This window comes from Rhinatrema bivittatum, chromosome 2, assembly GCF_901001135.1.
Source record: "Rhinatrema bivittatum chromosome 2, aRhiBiv1.1, whole genome shotgun sequence".
Lineage (NCBI taxonomy): Eukaryota > Metazoa > Chordata > Amphibia > Gymnophiona > Rhinatrematidae > Rhinatrema > Rhinatrema bivittatum.
The window spans coordinates 312,358,254-312,382,300 of record NC_042616.1 but is presented as its reverse complement, the minus strand read 5'-3'; the positions used below and the strand labels follow the sequence as shown (position 1 = coordinate 312,382,300).

The window sequence follows — 24,047 nt, the reverse complement described above, 5'->3', positions numbered from 1 at the left end:
GGAGGATATAACCTCACCTCTGGGATTCCTTGGGGGCCATCACGGCAAGAACCAGTGCCAGCCCAAGCCTGGCTCCATGCATAGACCACAACCAATGTCAATACTTTCTTGATTTTCCATGGTGCTCGGCCTGGTCTTTCCCCAGCGCCAAGGTGGAAGGTGAAGATCCAGACATCCTAGACCCAGAAGAGACTGAAGAGGGCTGATCCCTAGCCCCCTGCTCCTCCAGTGTTATTGATGGAGGGTCCAATGGCAAGGGATTGGTGCCCATTGGTTCCCCATGATTCTTCAGTATCGAAGACAGACACTGAAGGCTCGGACATCTTAGAACCGAAAAGCTTTTCCATCTTGTTGAGGTGGAACTGCACTTGGGGTGTCATCTGGTCACAAAACTGGCACCCTTGAACATTGTGGGATGTCCCCGGGCAAAGGATACATGCATCATGTGGATCCGTGATGGACATAGTCCGAGGGCACTGGGGACACAGACAAAAACCCGATGACGCCATATTGAAAAACAAGGCCAGCGAATGGTTAATGGCCTGCGGGCCCCAAAGGACACTGCTATGGAGAACTGACCGCACAAAGAGAACTTACCATGCCGTAGGACTGACTAAAGGCAGGGGGAACAGAGAGGGACTGGCACAAGAAGAAAGCAAAAAAAAAAAAAATTGCCAAAAAAATGGAAGTTTTCCAGAGAAGAAGAGCACGAGCTCCAAAACCGTGAGACAACAGCTCTACAGGGAAAAAAAAAAAGATTGAAGAGGGACCCCCATGTGGACTAGAGCACACTGAGCATGCTCAGTGTGCCAGTCAAAGTTGTAGAAACTGTCAAAGTTCTAGAAACTTTGACAGACGTTTTTCTGTGCCGGGCTCCATCTGATGTCACCCATGTGTGAGGACTACCATCTTGCTTGTCCTAGGAGAACAGTTATTTACAAAACATTTTCCTGAATTTTTAGGAGTGAAAAACACCAAGTCTTGGTTCTAGAAACTTCTTTATATAGCCACACACACACACATATTACACACACACACACTCACGCAAAAGAGGTTCAGTGAAGTTCTACAAGCATTTAAAAAACAAAACAAAAAATGATTTACCTGTGTTAAGCGTATTAGAGTGAAGAGGGCTTTGGCTACCTAAGAGATTCAGTCTCGAACTTCGTTTCTGCAGAACAAATTAATTATTTACAATTGCACCAAAACCCAAACATTAACAACACATACACATCTCCCTTTAGACAGAATTTATTAACTTCTGTAAAGTCCCTGTGGTATTAATGCAGGAAGTCATATGTCCTTTGAGGTACAGCGTCCCTGATAATGTGGTTGTGAGTATAACACAAATAAGATGACTTTACGTACATTCAACCTGCAATTACACATATATTACAAGATAAAGCGGCAAGCTCTGTAATGCGATTGATGAAGACCCTTTGTCCTCTTTGGACAACATGGTTACTTTGCTACAATTCTGCACTAGTCTACCAAGAAGTGCTCATAATGAAGGGCAACTCCCAGGTAAAGAAAGCCTGCGCCTGCTTTCAGAGTAACAGCTTAGTTCTAAGCACTTGCTCCTAAATGTTTTGGCAAAGTCAAAGAGAGGCCATAGTTCGAACTGTGCAGCGCTCCATAAAAGAAACATAGGGGGGTCACCACACAGTTCAAACAATATCAGAGACTGAACTGTGTGTGATTTGGGGGGGGGGGGGGGGGGGAGACGCTGATGGCAGGAGGGATGATTTAGAGAAGTGCCAGGCCACTGGATCCTCCTGCCAGGTTGAAATGTATGGCATAACAAAGGCAGGGAAAAGCGGGAGATGGAGAGATAAAGGCAACAGCAAAAGAGGGGGTAGTCATTTGTGCTCCCTCCTCTTCACGCTGTGGGCTCCCAGGGACTCCTGCTTGTGAGGGGATTGCTTTTTCACAAGGTATTGGGAGTTTCTGGATAATGGAACTCCAGATACAAGGGTGCTTTATTAATATGCTATGTCTCATTTTTTTGCTTCATGAGTTACTGCAGATCTATATTCAAAGCAATAAGATTAAATCTTTTCAGGCATGTCAATGACCTTGAGTGTGTAACTGTGCAATGCACTTACACTTCATGAGAAAAGGCATTCATCACTTTCAGAGCGCTAAATAACTGTGCATTTCCAATTTTATAATTTTTTTTCCAAAAAGAAAATTCTGCTTTGTCATCGATGCAATGTCTAGTTCTTTAGCGTAACTGCATACGCAGCCAGAACTGCTGTTTACATAATTTAGTTATAAAAATGTTAGGATTTTTAGCTCACCTTCCCACATAAAGCTGAAGGCAACTAACAGCCTTTTTAAGAGTTCAGGTACTAAAACCCCCATCTCAAACCCCAATATCCACTAGCACAAATATTAGTAAGTTTATACAATTTTTAAGCATCTTAAAGTTGCCATCTTGCCCAGATAGACTTTGCCACATTATCTGAAACGCAAGGCACAGCTCTTAGGCAGCTCCTGGCCGCAAGGCAGTTTTCAAAATTGAGAAAAACATCTCAGCTAAAACTCCCTCATAGCCTAGAATGACAGATAATACAGATAAAGAGGTGAGGAGCACCCAAACAATTCTCATAACCAGCTGTGTACAATTTTGGTAAATAAAAGAAAAATTATAGGGCCATTTACCACTTTACCTTCAGATTTCCAGGTCATTTTAGAATTCTTTACTAATCTTCCTCCCCTCACACACACACAGTGAAGACCCAAACCCCTTAGAAATGTGCATGTGCATGGGGATTAGGAGGAAGCAGGGAGCTTATTCTGAAACTTAAGGCAGTCAATATCCTACTAAAGCATGGACTCTGAAGCATTTTTCAAGCTTTGCTTTTTGTCATTGGCACAATGCGGGCGGCTTTGGGTATTTTGTGATGGCGATAGTGAATTCTGGTCTGGTAAATTCTAGCACCGTGGCTGGCCTCTGCCCGAAGTTTGAGCCCCCTTTGGTCCGCTTTAACCCAAGGTTACCGCGCCTTTCCACGGCCGACCCAAGTGCTTTTCAAACGTTTTGGAAAAGGGCCAAAGCTGAAGTAAATCAGTTTGCAGAGCACCACAGAGGTTAATTCTGTTGCCGCATAATTTACACCAATTTTCAAAGCCAACTTCTGTGTATTGGTTTGCTGTGGAAATTCTGCCATAAGAGAGACCCAAAGTTCCACCTGCCCCCCGCCCCTGCCCCGCAGGGTTAACCTGTGCACGTGAAATTTGATGCGCAAACTTTTAAAACTCAACAGCATGCCTGCATATCCAGACTCTGCCCCCCCCCCCCCCAATCCGGCCCCCACCCCCGTGGAAAATCTTTTGTGCGCATTAAAAAAAAAAAAAGTACACGTGAAAACTGAAAAGTACACAAACACTGGTCAATTTTATAAGAAGCCATCTAACAGGCATAAAATCCTGTGTTTTATGCATGTGAACAGCTTTGAAAATTCCTCCCCCCACCCAAAGCACAAGTACTTGTGCATGTTCTGTATTCTTTTTAGGGATAGGTCATTTAGCCCAGACTCTCCCACAGCCTTTCCCTCAAAGGGGTAGCTGACATTTGGCAGCGCAGGCCTGATGGATCTTTTTCTATCAACCCAATTGCCGTGGGGGACAAAGAGAAAGAACTTAGGAACTCTATGGGATTTAAAATGGAGGTTTATCAGAATGCTACACTTTTTTTTTGTCTGCATTGCTCGAACAGGCTGAGAAGGAAAAAAAAAAGACAGAAAACAAATGCAAGCTCCAAGACGATTTCAGGCCATTGTCAAAAAGGTAGGATAGGCAGTTTACCCTCCAGGAATATCCCTCTTCCATCGCTGCGCTGTGTGCTTCTGCAGGATTTTCAATAACTCTTCCTGTTTGTCCAGAAAAATCCATCGCTACAAGTGAGTTTTCAGACACGCTCCTCTGAAACAAAAAAAAAAACTTCCGTTTACCTAAAGATGATCAGTTACAATTTTTGGAACATGTTGGTACTTTATAAATTGTGGTTGTGTCAAAGAAGAACTACCTGGTATATTGCAGAAAAAAAGACAGCCAAGGAAGCTAAAAATATTTCCCATTTTCAAGACTAACAGTGATACTGTACAACTCGACAGTGCCAATCAGGTATAACCCACGCCTCATGTATTTTAACGACATTGAAAGAGCAGCCTTCCACCTATTTAGATTGCTCATTGTTTTCTGAGCAGTTTGTTGAAGTATGGTGGATGTCCACCAGTTACAATCTGTCCAACGGGAACAGGACACATATGTCTTAGCTGCTTTAAACTCTGGGCCCTATGGTATCCAAAAAGCTCACAAGAAAGAGGCTTCTGCTTAACAAGTCATTCATTTGGAACCCACAATTTATTTTTAAAATGTGTGTTGAAGGTAGGTGATATTAGAGGACAGAGAATGGTGTTTAGTTGGAACACGAGTGACAAACTCACAGCATGTCATCAACAAAGTAAGATCTAATGAGACACATCCTCTGACAGAACTTACCACGGGGGCAGTGAAGTTTGAGTGCAAGGTTTTTGTCTGCTGAGGAATTCGGTAGTTTTGGTAAAGCAACATCCCATACTGCAGAGGAGAAATAGAAAAAGAATGTGTAGCTGGAAACACCAGATCCTCTGACATGCAAATCAGGCTTTTCCCAGTTTTTACAACATAAAACAGGAAAAAAAAAAACCCAGCAGATGAAAAAAAAATTAGATTCTAATCTGTCTGCTACGGTGATTTTATTGAGTTTGCAACCAAAGGCCAATCTGAACACAGAGAAATTACTACTTACCTGATAATTTCCTTTTCTTTAATGAAGATATGTGGATCCACAACCAGTGGGTTATGCACCTCTTTCAAAAGCTGGAGGCGGAGCAAAGCTGACAGCACAGTATATAAACCCCTGCACTGACATCAGCCTGCCAGTATTCTCTGCAAAAGCCAACTGTGGCCAAACGAACAAAACTCGATTAACAGACAATCATTCCAGTACTCAGCTAACAGGAAACCACTCAGCTCAGACAAGGAGTGTAACACTAATCTAGGGACTGGACTGACAGTTACCAGTAACCCCTGGAACAGGCAAGGCATGCAAGAGGACAACAGCACCACCACCGTCCGGCAGCTGAGGGCGGGAAGGTGGATCCACCTATCTTCATTAAAGAAAAGGAAATTATCAGGTAAGTAATAATTTCTACTTTCTTAGCATTCATGTAGGTGGATCCATCACCAGTGGAATGTACCAAATCCCAAACAGAACAGGAGGCTGCCTGCGGTCCGATCAATACAGCACGTGCAAAGGTTGCGTCCTCCCAGGCCTTCAAATTCAGGTGGTAATGCCTTGAAAAGGTGTGTAAGGAGGATCACATCGCAGCTCAGGAAATCTCAATGGGAGACAGCAATCTAATCTCTGCCCATGACACTGCCTGAGTCTTAGTGGAATGAGCCCTAACCTGACCAGGCAACGGCTGCTTAGCATCCACATTACACGACCGTGACTACCTCCTTAATCCAGGGGGCTACTGTAGCCCACGATGCCAGCTCACCCTGTTTACTCCAGTGGGAGCACTTAGAGGAGAGGATCACCTTGCTGGTGGCTGGAAAGAATCAGTAAGGACAGCTTGGAGAAATTTTTAAAGCTTAAAGGTATTGGAGAGAAGTAAACTATTGGAGTATATTTTTTTAGTGTGTTTTGTTGTAAATAGGTAGTCAGAAAGGCAGGCAACAAACAGAAGTATCTGCGTTTGTATTTCCCAGCCCTTCCACCCCTCTCCCATCCATCCATAGGGCTCATCCTTTAATTTATGGGCAGGTGGCACTTTCACACTTAAAAAAAACAAATTAAAACAAGTCAAATTGGCCTTTTAGCTTAAACTCAGAAATACCCCAAACTTTATCAAGAGTTTTATCATGCCCTTGTAGGTCACTACCAGATAAACAGTGAATACACGAATACATTTGCAGGACCCTAATTGTACACATTCCTACTCCCAAGGCAACCTAAAATATAATTAGAAACTGAACAAATTTAAGATGAAGGCAGCAGTAAGAGCGGGGCCTCCCAGTCTTTTGCATCGAGTGTCACATGTATGATTTTTTTACCTGCCGGTGAGAAATTGTACATGTGCATTCTATGCAAAGGGCTCCTGTCTCTCAGAGAACAAGTCCAATCTCTGGAGACTAGAGTGGCAGACCTGGAGGAGCTGAGGCAGACAGAGAGGTAAATAGATGAGACCTTCAGGGACATAATAACCAAGTCCCAACTCCAGTCTGGCATCCCTGGTGCTGCCTTGGAGGAAGAAGGTCTCATGATCAGAGAGCATCAACCTGGTGCAACAGGAAAGGATCCTGTAGCAAGGACCTGCTATCCAGGTGGTGCTTTGTCCTCTTGCACAGAGGATGTGTCTCCCAGGGCTACTGTACAGAAGGGAAGGGTTAGGTCGGCCGTCATAGCTAGTGATTAGATTATTAGGAATGTAGATAGTTGGTGGCTGGTGGGCGTGAAGATTGCCTGGTAACATGCCTACCTGGCACAAAGATGGTGGACCACACGAGTCACCTAGATAGGATTTTAGACAGTGCTGGAGAGGAGCCGGATGTTGTGGTACATATGGGCACCGATGACATAGGAAAATGTGGGAGAGAGGTTCTGGAAGCCAAATTTAAGCTCTTGGGTGGAAAGCTGAAATCCAGAACCTCCAGGGTAGCATTCTCTGAAATGCTGCCTGTTCCACCAGAGGCAGGCTGGTGCAAGGAAGAGGGATTCAGTTTTATGAGGAACTGGGGAACCTTTTGGGGAAGGGCGAGTCTTTTCCAAAGGGATGGGCTTCACTTTAACCAGAGTGGAACCAGGCTGCTGGCGCTAATCTTTAAAAAGGAGATAGAGTAGCTTTTAAACTAAAACAAAAGGGAAAGCCGACAGTTGCTCAGCAGTGCATGGCTCAGAGAGGTATCTTCAAAGGATACTAATGAAGCATTAGAGTTAGGGCATCCCAACAGAGATTCCACCAATAACAAAAGTAGTCCAAGTGCCTATAATTAAAAACTCAACTGAGCTAAAAGATTCCAATTTAATACTGTCAATTGAAAAGCAGAATGTAAATGCAAACAAAAAACACACTTTGAAATGTTTGTATGCTAATGCAAGAAGTCTAAGAAGTAAGATGGGAGAATTAGAGTGCATAGCAGTAAATGATGACAGACTTAATTGGCATCTCAGGGACAGTGGAAGGAGGATGACCCTATATCAGGATACAAATTACATCACAATGACAGAAAGGAGCATCTGGGAGGCGAGGTAGCACTTTATGTCCAGGATGGCTTAGAGTCCAAAAGGATAAAGATCTGCATGAGACTAAATGCATAATTGAATCTTTATGGGTAGAAATCCCTTGTGTGTTGGGGAAGAGTATAGTGATAGGAGTGTACTACCGTCCACCTGGCCAAAATGGTGAAACAGACAGCTATGCTAAGAGAAATTAGGGAAGCTAACCAAACTGGTAGTGCAGTAATAATGGGAGATTCCTATTACCCCAGTATTGACAGGGTAAGTGAAACATCAGGGCATGCTAGAGACAGAGAGTTCCTGGATGGAATAAAAGTTTTATGCAGCAATTGGTTCATAAACCAACAAGAGAGGGAGCAGTTTTAGACCTTATTTTCAGTGGAGTGCAGAATTTGGTGAGAGGTAACTGTGGTTGGAACGCTTGGCAATAGTGATCATAATATGATCAAATCTGAATTAATGACTAGAAGGGGGACTTTAAAAGGGAAACTTTGATAAAATGAGAAAAATAGTTATAAAAAAACTGAAAGGTGCAGCTATAAAGGTAAAAAGTGTTGAACAAGCGAGGACATTGTTAAAAAAAATACCATCCAAGAAGCACAGTCCAGATGTATTCCACACATTAAGAAAGGTGGAAGGCAGGCAAAACGATTACCAGAATAGTTAAAAGGTGAAGTGAAAGAGGCTATTTTAGCCAAAAGATTTCTTTCAAAAATTGGAAGAAGGATCCATCAGAAGAAAATAGCATAAAGCATAAGCAGTGGCAAGTTAAATGAAGATATTAAGACAGGCCGAGAGAGAATTTGAAAAGTTAGCCATAGAGGCAAAAACTCACAATAAAAACTCTTTAAAATATATCCGAAGCAGAAAGCCTGTGAGGGAATTGGATGGACCGTTGCATGATCAGGGGCACTTAGAGAAGATAAGGCCATCGTGGAAAGATTAAACAATTTCTTTGCTTCGGTATTCACTGAAGAGGATGTTGGGGAGGTACCCGTTACAAAGAAGGTATTCATGGGTGATGATTCAGATCAACTGCACCAAATCCCGGTGAACCTGGAAGATGTGGTAGGCCTGATTGACAAACTGAAGAGTAGTAAATCACCTGGATTGGATGGGTAAAGGCTCCAGGGTTCTGAAAGAACTAAAAAAAAAAAAAACGTTTCAAAACTATTTCAATTAATTTGTAACCTATCCTTAAAATCATCCGATGTACCTGAAGATTGGAAGATGGCCAATGTAATTCCTACATTTAAAAAGGGATCCAGGGGTGATCTGGGAAACTACAGACTGCTAAGCCGGACTTCAGTGCCGGGAAAAATCATGGAAACAGTTATAAAGAATAAAAATCACAAAACATTTAGATAGACTTGGTTTGATGGGACACATCCATCATGGATTTACCCAAGGGAAGTCTTGCCTCACAAATCTCTTCCATTTTTTTTGAAGGCGGTGAATAGACATGTGGACAAAGGTGAACTGTTAGATGTGGTGTATGGATTTTTAGAAGGCGTTCGACAAAGGCCCGCATAAGAGGCTTCTAAGAAAACTAAAAAATCATGTGATAGAAGGTGATGTCCTTTTGTGGATTGCAAGTTGGTTAAAAGACAGGAGACAGAGTAGGATTAAATGGTCAGTTTTCACAGTGGAAAAGGCTAAAAAGTGGAGTGCCCCAGGGATCTGTATTAGGACCGGTGCTTTTTAATATATTTATAAATGATCTCGAAAAGGGTACGAGTGAGGTGATCAACTTTGCGGATGACACAAAATTATGTAGAATAGTTAAATCTCAAGCAGATTGTGATGCATTGCAGGAGGACCTTGCGAGACTGGAAGATTGGGCTTTCAAATGGCAGATGGTTTATCATGGACAAGTGCAAAGTGATGCATATAGGGAAAAATAACCCATGCTGTAGTTTCACAATGTTAGGTTTTTATCTTAGGAGTTACCACCCAGAAAAGAGATCTAGGAGTCATAGTGGATAATATATTGAAATTGTCAGTTCAGTGTGCTGTGGCAATAAAAAAAAACCAAACAGAATGTTAGGAATTATTAGGAAGGGGAAGGAAAATAAAACAGAGGATGTCTTAATGCCTCAGCATCACTCCATTGTGAGACCGCACCTTGAATACTATGTGCATTTCTGGTCACCGCATCTCAAAGGATATAGCTGCACTGGAGAAAGTTCAGAGAAGGGAGGCCAAAATAAGGGACATGGAACGGCTGTCCTATGAGGAAAGGCTAAAGAAGTTAGGGCTGTTCAGTTTGGAGAAGAGATGATTGAGGGGGGAATATGATAGAAGTCTACAAAATAATAAAAGGACATGAACAAGTTAATGTAAATCAGTTATTTAATTTCAGATAACATAAGGACCAGGAAGCACTCCATGAAGTTAGCAAGTAGCTCATTTAAAACAAATCAAATTTTTTTCACTCAGCACATAGTTAAGCTCTGGAATTTGTTGTCATAGGATGTGGTTACAGCAGTTAGTGTAACTGGGTTTTAAAAAAAAAGTTTTGGATAAGTTCCTAGAGGAAAAATCCTTAAACTGCTATTATGGTAATTAATAAGCAATAGTAGCTTGTGATTTATCTAATGTTTAGGTACTTGCCAGGTATTTGTGACTTGGATTGGCCACTGTTGGAAACAGGATTATTGGCTTGATGGACCCTTGGTCTAACCCAGTATGGCATATCTTATATACTCCCATCATGGCTCGGGCTTCCAGCCGATTGATGCTCCGGAAAGAATCTTCTGTACTCCAGCATCCATGTGCTGTCAACTCCTGACAATGAGCCCCCCAACCATCGTTAAGTGCTAGCCAATCCAGTGATTGTAGGGAAACCCCCTTCCTTAGATGGTCCACTTACAACCACCACTGCAGTTGTATGTTGATCTTCACCAGTAGGTGGAGCCATATCCAAAAGGTCTCCAGATTGTGGACTCCAACAAGCCAGCAGAGTGCGCTGAAGAGGGCACATATGCACCCTTGCCCATGGAACAACCTCAGGGTGGCCGCCATCAACCAGAACACCTATAGGTTAGACCATGCTGTCGGGTGTATTGTTTTTGTCAATAGTCACACCTGCGCCATCAGCTTCTGAATGCAGCCCTCCGGCAGGAACACCCTGCCTTGATTCATGGCGAACCAAACACCGAGAAACTCCAGTGTCTGGGATGGCTGTAGAATGCTCTTGGCCAAGTTCACTACCCAAACTAGTTCCTGTAACAGAGAACACCTTGCATGAGACCTGAGGGCTCTCTTAACAGTCTCTTGGCCTGAATCAGCTAATCGTCTAAGTACAGGTGAACCAGAATGCATCCTCTCTCAACACTGCTGCAACCACCACCATAAAATTAGAAAAGATTCTGGGCATGGTGGTCAAGGCGGTGCTCAAAACTGATAATGTCGCCTCCAAAACAGCGAAATGCAGAAACTGTTGATGCTCCAGATCAATGGGAATATGAAAGTATGCCTCTGACAAATCCAGAAACTCCCTACTATACCACCATCACTGAGTAAGGTTTTTATGCGAAAATGAGTCACCCCCAAATTCCAAAATTCCCTTGAGATCTAGGATGGGGCAAAAGGAGCCCTCCTTCTTAGGCACAATGAAATATTGACCCATATTTTCTTGTGACATGGGCACTGGAACTACAGCCCTCAGGATGAGGAGCTTTGACAATGTAAACTCCACTGCTTGTTTCTTCTGTGAAGAGTTTCAGGGAGACACCATGAAAACGTCCCAAGGGACACTGAGAAAATCCAGAGTGTAATCATCTCTTATCACCTCCAGAATCCACTGGTCTGATATGATCTCGACCCACCTCCAATAAAGAGAGGAGACTCCCTATCTCCTGTTCCCGGGAGTGGGTCAGCACACCTTTACTGAGAGGCTCAGGAGGCACTACTACCCGAGCCTATACCCCTTCTGGGCTGCCTGGGTCTAAAGGACTGAGACCTACCCAAAGGCCGAGTCCTCTGAGAAGCTACTCCTCAGCAGGATCGAAGGCCTCTGAAACCCCTAGCACGACCTGTCATGCCGAAGGAGTGCGGCATCTGCTTATCTTTTGGTAACCTAGGAATCTGGGCCTCACCCCGCTTACTGGCCATTTTTTCTCAACTCATTCCCAAAGAAGAATGATCCTTTGAAAGGCAAATTTGTAAGATTAGACTATGAAATTGTATTGACTGACCAATTCCTGAGTCAAAGCTGACACCTGGCCACTATTACCAATGCCACCCCCCTCTGGCTACAGTGCGGACCAAATCGCAGCCTGCATCTGCCAAAAAGGCAGCTGCCGGTTCCCATCACTGCCCTGGAATTCATACCAGACTCATTGACTTCCTGAGAGAGAAGTGAACAAAAATGAGCCACCAAAGAGCAACACAAAGCTACCTGCAAATTCATTGCCATCGCTTCAAAGGCCTGCTTAATTAAGTATGACCTCAATTCGTCTATTTTGTGCATCCTTCATGCCGCTCCCCCTTCATAGTTGTCCGCTTGGTGATGGCACACACAAGCACATCTACTTTCAGAAAGCACAATTACTCTCTCGCAGCTGGATCCAGGGGATACAGCCCTTCCAAGGCTTGCCCCTCTTTAAAATTAGCTTCCGTGGTGCCCCATTCAAGATCAATCAATTCTTGAATAGCCTCCGTAATAGGGAAAAAACATGAGACTTTACGCAAAGAAATCAAAATGGGATTTTTTTCTTTGGCTCAGACATGGAATCAGTCCCCCAGTACCTTCAATGTCTGGGAAATCAGAGCCGGTAACTCATCTCTATGAAAGAAACGCAACAAGGTTCTATATGGTTCCAGCGCCGGAGGAATTTCCCCATCCTCCAGGGAGTAAGGATCAGTTTCATCATCCGTGCCATCCAGGTCCCTATTGGTGTGAACTACAGCAGGCCTAGATGTATTCCAACACTTACCCGCAACGCCAACTGCGTGGGCCTGCGATCCTAAACTGTTAAGGTTGGCTGGGGCCTTCAATTGCACCTGAACAAAGGACTGCAGCCCTTGAAAAAATTCTACCTGAGAAAAGAGGGCTCCATGCCAAAACCAGAAGGCGTCGGTCCTGAGCCCACTGAACTACCTTTCCCTCGCTGATAAACCTTTTAGAGGAGCCCTAAATTCAGGCAAAACCTCTGGCAGCTTTTTCCCATTCACATATGCTGGGAAGGACCGAGCTTAGTAAAATCAGATAGACAATTCTCTCTGAGCCTCCAAACAGTGCTGATACAAGTTAGAGCAGACACCAGGCTGAGATGCCCGTAGTGGCAGGCAGCACAAAGGGTAAGGTGCTTAGATTTCTTTGCTATCGGCTCCAAAGAGTTGTCATTATGCTCCAACAGGCATCTGAGTACTTGCACCCAGGTATGCTCGCAATAGTAACTCGAAAAAAGTAGGCACTCAGAAATTAGGTGCTCAAAAACTAGGCACCTAACACACCATTCAAGTAGACATAACTGAGCGCCTACTCAAACGCTCACTGCGTATGCAACTTAAGCACCCACCTAGGTGTCCTTAAGTGCACCACTCTGCATTCACCTAGGCGCCCCTACACTCATCTGAGTGCCCAGATAGGTGCACAACTAGACGCACCTGATGAGGGCAGCCTTATGTGCAGAGAAAAAGCATGCAAACGCTGCCATGGCCTACCATGTAGCAAACAATCTAAGCCTGAGAGTAGGACCTATCCCAGAAGGCTGCTCAGCACACTAAGCTGCCAGAGTCCCTAAGCTCCCCTGGAGGCGGGAACGGATGTCTGATCGGCACACTGAGCATGAAGACCAGAGGGGAGAAGAATCCTTAAAATCAACTCCCTGTTACCTTTTTTTTTTCCTTTAAATTACTCTTTACCTGAGCTCAGGCCGTCCCAGCCAAGTACAGCGTCCATCTCCGGCTGCAGGGGTAGAGGGCATAGACTTCTTCCTGCACCCATTTGCCTTTCAGCTTTTTTTTTTTTTTTTTAACAGCTAAGTCCATGCAGGCAGAAACTGGCTACCAGAACAAGGCACTCATCTGAGGGAGGGATCCGAAGATATCACCTCAGGAAACTCGACTGAGGGAGGGACCATAAGGTATCACTACAGGAAAGCGGGGCAATAAACTTTTCTCCTTCTACAACAAAACTTTTAATGCAGTTCCCAGTAGGAGATGGAGAATACTGGCGAGCTGTCAGTGCATGTATATATATATATACTGTGACGTCAGCCTTGCTACGTCTCCATCTACTAGTAGAGGTGCATAACCCAATAACCCACTGGTCATGGATCCACCTATCTGAATGCTAAGAAATGAACAATTTACTGTTGCGATACAAAACTATGCAGACCTGCCTGATTAGAGTTCCATGCAAGTGTTGCTTTGCTGAAGCTTAAGCAGTGAAAACAAGGTTCTGTGCACTTATATACAGCATGGCTAACTCCACAAGGGGGACCCGTTTTCCACGGAAAAGGAGAAGGCGGCCTGAAGAGTGTTAAGATCCCTCCCATTCCCCCCAATATTGAAAAGTGATATTTAAATAGTTGTAGTCCTGTTTAAGGTTATTCATATTCTATTAACTGGCAAATGTTCTCTGAAGCTAAATCTCCTTTATGGAGCATCGCACCATATTGCAGGGTGGGTGGGGGAGACCTGCCTCAGTCGTCATGCTGCCAGAATGCTAACACACAGACCTAGAAAGTCAGGAGGCCAAAATCCTCTCTTCAGAATCACTTCCACCATCCATTCCTAAAAGTCAGACCAATCAGATCTCCGGAAGACTTTGTACAGAACAGGTTCCAATGATTGATGAGTATGAATCAATATATTGCATGTGATTTAAGTGCAAGGATTGTACAAAGGCATGACACTATTACCATTTGTTCCCTGCATTCCTGAGATATTCTGGCAACAATGAGCTGATAAAGAGCTGGGACAGCCCCAAGGAACATCTGGTATCTCTGGGGGACCTCAAAGACTAAGACATTTGGCATTCCTTTATCACCTGGGAAGATCAAATGCTAAAGACTATTACCCATACCAATGAGCTGATAAGTTGAACAGCTGACATCTTTTACCAAATGGGAGATAAAAGGACTGGTACTGAAATGCCTTTGAAATACCTAATAGTAAATACCTACAAGTAAAGTGCGGCCACGGTTACCCTGCTTCTAACCCGCTTTCTACTCACAATTTGGCCGCGTTAGTTCAACCTGCAATTCACTATCCCTTTTAACCCATCCTTACCGCTTCTTTAAATCAACCGGTAACCCTTTCCACCCGCGGCATGTATATGAGATGTAAACGATCGGATTAGCTATGCCCCCCCCAATTCAGTAACGCACGCCCCGACTATCGCCTTTTTAACCTGCAGTTTAGCCGCGCATTTAACCTGCTAATTTACCGCCTACCCCTACCCCTGCGTTAGAGGCAGGGGTAAGGGAAGACGGCAAACTTTCCCCCAGCCCCCTCTCACCTGCCCTGGCCGCGTCCATGGGTGCCGGTCTCCGGGGCAGCCCCAGTCATCTCTCCCCTCCTCCCGAAGCAACTTTAACCAAAAGAAAACCTAAAAACCTAAAATCCCCTCCTCCCGAAGCGACTCGACATGTAAAGTATTGTGAATAAGTGTAACCAAAGTTAACTTACTTTCTTTCAGCCCTGTTAACTTTGGTTACACTTATTCACAATACTTTACATGTCGAGTCGCTTCGGGAGGAGGGGATTTTAGGTTTTCTTTTGGTTAAAGTTGGGATCCACTTCAAGTTGGGATCCACTTCCTGGTACCTGTCATTTCAAATGTCATTTGAAATGACATTTGAAATGACAGGTACCAGCGCACCCAGGATACTGTATAGGCACTGTATAAAGCACTTATACTGTAAAATGGATTGCGCTTCATGGACGCGCGTTGGACGCGGCTTGCATTTGCATGCCATTTAAATAGAGTTTTGAGCGGTATGTGATCCGAACTGTGCTTGCGGCAAACGCGGGTGCGCCCGGCCGTAACGCACCTCTTTCTACCGCACCTTACTGTATCGGCCCGTTGCAGAGAGATATATAAAGCATAGCCTTTGCTGATTCTATTTAGATGAGCTGAAAACAGAGAGGGAATAGCTGGTTCTTTTTCAGAGTCTCTGAGCTCGTAAAAGTCCTCTGGATTTCCTAAGAATGCTGGCTTATATGAGGAGGGCGTATAAGGGAGGTGTTCGTTCTTTTGTTCTTTATTGTTCTACCTTTATTTCTGTCTGTTTCCTATTTACCTGTATTGCTTTATGTACAGCTTACCGTGATACTGTAATGTTGATATTACTTTGCTGATTTATTATCCATATATTCACATTTAGTAAACAAAATTTTGTTTTGCAATATTTGTTTCTGCATGTTCTATGACATAATATAAAATATACCCCTACACTACCACCGTGCACACCAACTCTAACCTCTAAATCCAAGCCCCAGCACAGCTATACATTTTTTCTATGCCAGTGTAGAGATTCCTAAAAGCAGAGCAACATCCTCTTTGTTTGATATGTGACACCTCTCTCCTGTTTGGAATGAAACAGAATCCACAGTCATGACCTAGGTGATAAGACACACTGTAGTTACATTTGTTTAACCTGGCAGTTTCCTCTTGCTCTTCTGGGAATCAGAGCTGGGATCTGGTGTCATAAGCCTTGTTTCACAACTACTCAGGGATTTTCTCCCTATTTTATATCCCCTCCCAGCTCACTTGGCGCAGTCACTTCAGTGACCATCACTGCTTGGGCACCACATACCAGGGCCTGTCTGGAACCCTGCCATCATAGGCCCTACAGCCAGCCACTAGATGCCACCATTGCACAATAACGGAGACTGTCCCCCATCAAGGGCTATCAATACTGCCTCTGCAGTATCCACAATCCCAGCTGGCTTGGGGAACAGAAGACCTGACCCAGAAATTGAACCTGTCTTCCGCACTGCTCATTAGCCACTGGACTAGCCCTGCTGATAGAAATAAAATTAAATTAACAAGATGCAAACAGGGCAGGGGGCTGGAGAATGCTATAGTACACTGGTTACATCAGAACTGATATTTATACTGTCCTGCAGCAGAGTTTGCCACAGGCAAGGATTAAAAACCTTCACCCAAACATCAACTCAGGCAGCAAATCAAAACCATTACCTTAAGCAGCCTATATGCTGTCATCCAACAAGTCCTGCTCTGCTCATCTTCCGCACACAATAACTTCAATTCTTTTGCTTCATTTCTTCCTCTGTTGGGCTGCAAAATGTCAGGAGACATCAACTCCTTTAGCATGAACATTACTCATAATAAAAGATTAATACAGCACACAGCGAGTTTTATAACTAGCAACACAAGTCAAGAGATTGGTGTGTGTCAAGGAAGCTAAGATTAGACACTTTGGAGGTGATGCTATTGGAATTCAAGAGGAAGGGCATCAGATAACCCAACAGCTTTGTGCATGGCCTACCTGGCTTCTAAAGTAATGCCAAGGGGATGGGAAGTGGTCTTCTAGGCTAGCCGAATCACCCTTTGAAGAGAGTCTCAAAGTGGCTGTTGTGGACTTAATTTGGTTACATTGGAATGGAGACAGAATGAGGAGAAATTTTCTGGAATTTTCCTACAGACATGGCTGTTGGCCTAAAAATGAGCATCTAAGCCAGCAGAATTTCAAAGTGGAAGCTCTAGTTTATTCCTGTCGATTAGGGATAGTCAAATCAATGCAACCAACAGACAGAGGCTACAGGGTGAAAAGTTTTTAAGATTGTGCATGACCATCCCATGTTAGCTGAGCTTTGATCTTACTTCTGTCTGAACCAGAGTGTTAGAGATAAGGCAGCAGCCTTCAAGAGACAATAGCAACACTGATTAAAAATAAATAAAATAAAAAAAAATAAAATAAGACACTAGCAAACCGAATTCCTCCAAAATATTAGTCATTGTTTTGTATTTTCAGAAATGTTTGTACATGCTTCTCAAAGGAAGAATATATTAAATATAGAGATCTATATCTAGTGGGCTATTGCAAGATCCAGATTATATATGCCCATACATACACACATATACTTACACACAATTTACCTTTATGCAAAATCCATAATCAGTAGGAGAACTGTAGAGCTTTCTGCAAGTTACCAACAAAAATATATTGTTGTCTTCCAGGTCTGCTATCAACTGCAAATGTCTTGGCTCCTGTGGAAACATGATCCTTTTCTTGTTATCCATCCATCTACCAATTCTCTTTCAAAACAGCCATGGGCTCTCTGTTTGAGAAAGAACATACTACACCTCTAGAGCAAAATGAAGTTCTTTTAGCCAAAAATAAGATGTGTGTGACATGTTTACCATGAAATCTCCTCCCCCAGGCTAATATTCAGTAAAAGAAATGTGCTCCTTTTCATTATATATGAGTTTCTCTCATTTTCCCTTTCTGCCCCTCAAATTGTGACCTGTGCAAGAAGATCAAGATTCCAACATGACTGACACATGGAAGAAAAGTCTTTGCTAAGACTGAATCTCTCTGTTCAGGAAGCAGGGCTATGGAGCTCTCAGTCTCTTAGGCAAGAGGTTTATCACATCCATGTTCAGTGCAGGGTTCACCTAAACAGAGTTTTTCTTTTGTTTAAAGAATAGCAACAGGGCAGATGAAATAGTATGCTATATCTCTAAATAGAGAGAACAAACTATGGCCTGGATTTATCAAAATGCGATAGCAAAAGGGTATGGCTTATGCTGATAGACAGTTTATTGCAATTTACCTATGTGAAGAGCTAAGTTAGTGCAAATTGTGATAACGTTTTTAGACTTTGCGATAAGTGCCAGACCTGTGTATTTCCTGCATACAACCACTAGGGGGGGTGGGAAGAGAGACAGACAGAGACTGACTGACTCTAGCCATAATGCCCTCTCCCTAGACAGGTATTTGTATCCCTATGGGAGGCCCAATTAGTATCTCGAGGTGAGGTTTAGGTATTAGTATATAGGGGGTTAGGGGGCCACTTTCAACGTGAGTCGTACGAACAGAACAGTGGTCTCTTATGAAGATTTGAATACCTTCGGAGTGAGGAAACTCACTCCAAGTTGATATTTGTGCAAGGTTCTCTCAACCTAGCTTGATGGATCCTACCTGGGTAACATCAAGCTAGGTGGAGAGAACAGTGCACAAATCTCATCTTTGGGTGAGTTTCCTCTCTCCGTAGGTCATCAAATCTTCACAAGAGACCATTGTTCTGTTCGTATGTCTCACGCTGAATGTCAAAGTGGCACCTAACCCCTATATAAAATATCCGATGCATTGAAGTACTGGGAAACCTGTCTCGTTCCAATTAACTCTCTTCTAACGAACCTCCACCTCACTCTCAACACCAACAAAATGGAACTATTACTTATCTCCCCCCATTCTAAACCCCACTCACTTCATAACCTCACTTGTAAATCCACTATAAACCAAACCTTTGTAAGAGATCTCGGAGTCCTCCTGGATGAACAATTAAACATGAAAAAAATATGTAAGCTCCATCCTCAAGGACGGTTTTTACAAACTAAATGTTCTAAAAAAAACTTAAGCCACTGCTACACTCTCAAGATTTTCGCACTGTTATCCAAACTTCCCTCCTTTCAAAACTCGATTACTGTAATTCACTACTCCTAGGTCTCCCACACGCTACGATCAAACCGCTCCAAATGTTGCAAAATGCAACTGCTAGAATCATCACTAACACCCGTAAAACAGATCACATCACCCCGATTCTGAAAGGCCTTCATTGGCTGCCTATCCCATTCCGAATACTCCACAAAACACTTACCACCATACACAAATCCAACTTCTCTCACAACTCCCTCTGGCTTTACATACCACTTAGCCCTGTCATTCAGACCCGTCTTACCAGGACAGTTCACAAAGGAACTCTGCAAGTGCCCTCTCTAAAAATAGTACACCTCACTTCTACTAGGGAAAGAGCTCTTTCTATTGCAGGCCCCACACGCTGGAATTCCATGCCCACGACACTCCGATTAGAATCCTGACCAATTAAATTTAGATCTAAATTGAAGACCTGGCTATTCCATCAAGCCTACCCTGACTAATCTACTTCCCCTTGTGAACCCAGTACCGCCATTGTATTATACCCTCTTATACTCCGATCTTCTCCTTGTACATTATTAAGATGTTGCCTTTTCCATTGGAACATGTAATTTATCAGTTGTTTTTGAATTTATTTAACTAGTTTACAATCCTGTATTTTCCTTGCCTTTGCCTTAGTTTTCTTTTACCCCCTCCCTTTACCCCTGTTATAATGTATTTTCCTCGCTTTTGTTAATATGTGAACCAGCATGATGTGCCTTTCTAATGCCGGTATATAAAAGTTATTAAATAAATAAATAAATATATACTAATACCTAAACCTCACCTCAAGTTACTAGGTGGGCCTCCCATAGGGATACAAATACCTATTGAGGGAGAGGACATTATGGCTAGGCTCGCGTTCTCTCTCTCTCTTTTCTCTGGGAGCTTCAAACCTACTAAAACAGGCTTTTCAGGAGACATCACGAAATGCACCAACACCTTATCACCCCGTAACGCAAGCTATCACAGGGCTTAATGCTACTGAAAAAGGTGTAGTTAACATCAGCGTTAAGTCTGTGTGATAGCACGTCGCAGACTGCAAACCCAACCCACTCCCACCCCTAACTCCTCCTCTTTTTCGGATTTGCATCGCACCATACGATATGGTGCTATTGCATGCGTTAAAGGCGTTTTTGCATGCGTTAAGGGCCTATTGCATGCGATAAGTCCTTAACGCATGTGAAAACACCTTAGCACATTTTGATAAATGACTCCCTATATTTCAAACATCTCTTTACATTCTGCAAGCATCTCTGTTTTGCTAGCTGTGATACCCTGGCCTAGTGACGGATGATAAACCTAGGGAATCTTTCCAAAAGGGAAGAAACTTAGTATACCCTACCCCTTAGAATTCACATTGGCTGATATAGTCAAAATATGAGTGTGGCTCAGTTCGAACAAAGTATTAGAACATGTTTCCCATAAACAGACCAGTAGCACCTCAATGTTATTGTGCATAAAGTAAAAGGGTGAAAATAGCCAAGAAGGAAGATTTTTTAAAAATCTGATGTTCCTATGACGTTTAACTGCAGAAAACACAAAAAAAGACTGAAAAAGATTTTTTAAGATGGCGCCGGCCATCCATTGCTCTTACCATGTGACAGAGACCGGCCAATGGCACTGATAGCCTCTCACATGGTAAGGGCAAAGGGCTATCAGCGCCATTTTGATTAGTGGCAGCCGACGGCCCGAGTGGGAGATCGCTCCCGAGACCCCCGCTGGACCATCAGGGAATTTTGGCAAGTTCTGGGGGGGAGGGGGGGTGTTGCAATTAAATTTGAAGGGTTGAGGTGGGTTTGGGATATTGTTTCGGGGGAAGCCAAATTAAAATCGGCCCAAACTGCGGAAAAATGAAACTTCCCGCGGTAGGCCGATAAAGGCCGAACCACATCTCTAGAGAATATTAAAGTTTGTAACAGTGCCAAAATCAGAATTTAATAACTGTTTCAATTGCTGCAACAGGTATAACTTATTGTACCCATATTTGATTTTATTATTCATCTGCTTCTTCATTGTTAGATTACAATCAATGATTACTTCCAGATCCCGTGCATAGTCAGTTGGCTCTATTTGAATTGAATCTATTGATAAATACATAGAAGGTGTTTTTCCTAATTAGCAATATGATTTCTGTTTTTTGCTTAAGCACAAGCTTAATTTTCACCACATCCCCTTGGCAACAAATTCCAAAGCTTATACATTGAGTAAAAAATATTTTCTCATATTAGTTTTAAATAGAATATCTAGTAACTTCTTTGTGTCCCCTGGTCTTTGCTTACTCGATCCATTCCCCTCCTTGACCTCTATCACATCTCCCCTCAGCCATCTTCTCCAAGCTGAAGAGTCCTAACCTCTTCAGCCTTTCCTCATGGGGGAATTGTTCCATCCCCTTTATCATCTTGGTCGCCCTTCTCTGTACCTTTTCTAATTCTGCTATATCTTTCTTGAGATGCAGAGACCAAAACTGCATACAATACTCAAGATAAGGTCACACCATGGAGCGATACAGAGTAGGGATGTGCATTCGTCCTGAATCGGGGAGCCCGAAACCAGAATTAATTTTTTACGAAATTTCAGGAAAAATTAGTTTCGGGGTTAGTGTGCACTAACTCCCCATTAGCATGCGCTAACGAAAAAATGTTAGTGCGCACTAAAATGAAATTCGGGTCTCCCCAAATTTTAAAGGCCCGAACCGCAGGAAATACGAGATTTCCTGCAGCGGGCTGAAAACGAAGCCCGACCTATTGGTTCGGGCTTCGCACATCCCTAATGCAGAGGCATTATATTCTGTTCTATTCTCCACTCCTTTCCTAATAATCCCTAATGTTCTATTTGCTTTCTTGGCTACTGCTGCACACTGAGCAGAAGATTTCAACTTATCAACGAGGACACCTAGATCCTTTTCCTGAACAGGTTACTCCTAATGTGGAAGCTTGCATTTTGTAGCTATAATTTAAGTTACTCTTCCCTAAGTGCATCACTTTGCACTTGTCCACATTAAATTTCATTTGCTATTTGCATGTCTAGTCTCCCAGGTTTGCAAGGTTCTCTTGCAATTTCTCAGAATCCTCTTATGAATTAAGAACTTTGAATAATTTTTTCTCATCCGCAAATTTGATTACCTCACTTGTTCCCATTTCCAGTTCATTTATATTTATAAATATATTAGAAAGCAGTGATCCCAGAACAGATCCCTGGGGCACTCCACTATTCATCTTTTTCTACTGGGGAAAATCTAACATTTAGCCCTACTCTGTTTTCTTTTAACCGCTTGACAATCCACAACAGGACACTACCCCCTAACCCAGGGGTGGGCAATTCCAGTCCTTGAGGGCCACAAACCTGTCGAGGTTTTAGGATATCCTAATGAATATGCATGACATAGATTTCCATACAACTGAGGCAGAGTGCATGCAAATCTCTCATGCATATTCATTAGGGATATCCTGAAAACCAGACTGGTTTGTGGCCCTCGAGGACCGGAACTGCCCACCCCTGCCCTAACCCCTGATATTTTAATTTCCTAAGAAGTCTCTCCTGAGGGACTTTGTCAAATGCTTTCCGGAAATCCAGATATAGTATATCAACTGCTCACCTTTATTAATGCCCTCAAAAAAATTGAGCAAATCGGTGAGGCAAGACTTCCCTTGGCTAAATCCAGGTTGGCTTTGTTTCATTAAACTACGCCTGTCAGTATGTTCAGAAATGTTGTTCTTTACGACAGTTTCTACTATTTCGGCTGGCATGGATGTCAGACTCACTGGTCTGTAGTTTCCTGGATCACCCTTTTTAAAAAATGGCATTACATGGGCAACCCTCCAGCATTCAGGTACCATAGATAATGTGAATGGTAGTTTACAAATTTTCAATAGTAGATCTGCAATTTCATTTCTCAGTTCTTTCAGCACTCTGGGATGTATACCATCAGTTACAGGTGATTTGCTATTTTTACTTTGTCAATTTGCCCTAATACATATTCCAGGTTCACTGAGATGTGTTTCATTTCTTCTGAAACATCACTTTTGAATATCATTTCTGGCATGGGTATCTCTTACATCTTCCACAGTGAATACCAAAGCAAAGAATTCATTTAGTCTCTCTGCTATGGCTTTGTTATCCTTAAGTGCCCCTTTTACTCCTTGATCATCTAATGGTCCAAATGACTCCCTCACAGGCTTATCTCAAATGTATCTGAAAAAGGTTATGAGTTCTTGCTACCACAGCAAGCTTTTCAAATTTTCTTTGCATCTAACTTGCCAGTGCTTATGTTTCCTGTTTCCTTCATTCAGACTCCTTTTCTATTTCTTGATGTTATTTTTAGCTATTATAGCCTCTCTCATCTCACCTTTTAATGATGTTGTGGAATGAATCTGGTCTGGGCTTCCAAGATGTTATTTTAAACAAGATCCATGCCTGATATACACTCTTAACCTTTGTAGTTGCTCCTTTCAGTTTTTTCCTAACCATTTTTCTCATTTTTGAAAGTTAAATGCTGTCGCAGTACATCTCTTTAGTGCCCTCCCTCCAGTTAGTAAGTCAAATTCGAGCATGTTGTGATCACTATTGCCAAGTTGCTCTACCACGGTTACCTCTTGCACCAAATTTTGTGTTCCACTAAGGACTAGGTCTAAAATAGTTTCCCTTCTTGTTGGTTCTTGTACCAGTTATTCCATGAAGCAGTCGTTTATATCATCTAGGAACTTCAGCTCTCTAGAATGTTCTGATGAGACATTCACCCAAGTCAATATTGGGGTAATTGAAGTCACCCATTATTAAGAACATAAGAAATTGTCATACTGGGTCAGACCAAGGGTCCATCAAGCCCAGCATCCTGTTTCCAACAGTGGCAAATCCAGGCCATAAGAACCTGGCAAGTACCCAAACACTAAGTAGATCCCATGCTACTTGCCAGTAATAGCAGTGGCTATTTCCAAAGTCAACTTGATTAACAGCAGTTAATAGACTTCTCCTCCAAGAACATAACCAAACCTTTTTTAAACCCAGCTACACTAACTGCACTAACTGCATCCTCTGGCAAAAAATTCCAGAGCTTAATTGTGTGCTGAGTGAAAAAGAATTTTCTCCAATTACTTTTAAATGTGCTTCTTGCTAACTTCATGGAGCTCCCCCTAGAACTT

At 42.9% G+C, this 24,047-nt stretch overlaps 1 protein-coding gene across 7 annotated transcripts in view; it reads right to left on the bottom strand.

The window, feature by feature from the left end:
* GRB10 (growth factor receptor bound protein 10) overlaps positions 1-24,047 on the bottom strand; it is a 510,659-nt gene that overhangs the window by 24,392 nt on the left and 462,220 nt on the right. For all 7 annotated transcript variants that reach the window (XM_029589722.1, XM_029589720.1, XM_029589719.1 and 4 more), the window contains 5 exons: positions 17,367-17,477; positions 16,446-16,544; positions 4,507-4,584; positions 3,811-3,927; positions 1,105-1,171 (listed from right to left, as the gene is read on the bottom strand). In XM_029589722.1, coding sequence (XP_029445582.1) covers positions 1,105-1,171; positions 3,811-3,927; positions 4,507-4,584; positions 16,446-16,544; positions 17,367-17,477 — 472 coding nt within the window. The remainder of the gene's footprint in view (positions 1-1,104; positions 1,172-3,810; positions 3,928-4,506; positions 4,585-16,445; positions 16,545-17,366; positions 17,478-24,047) is intronic.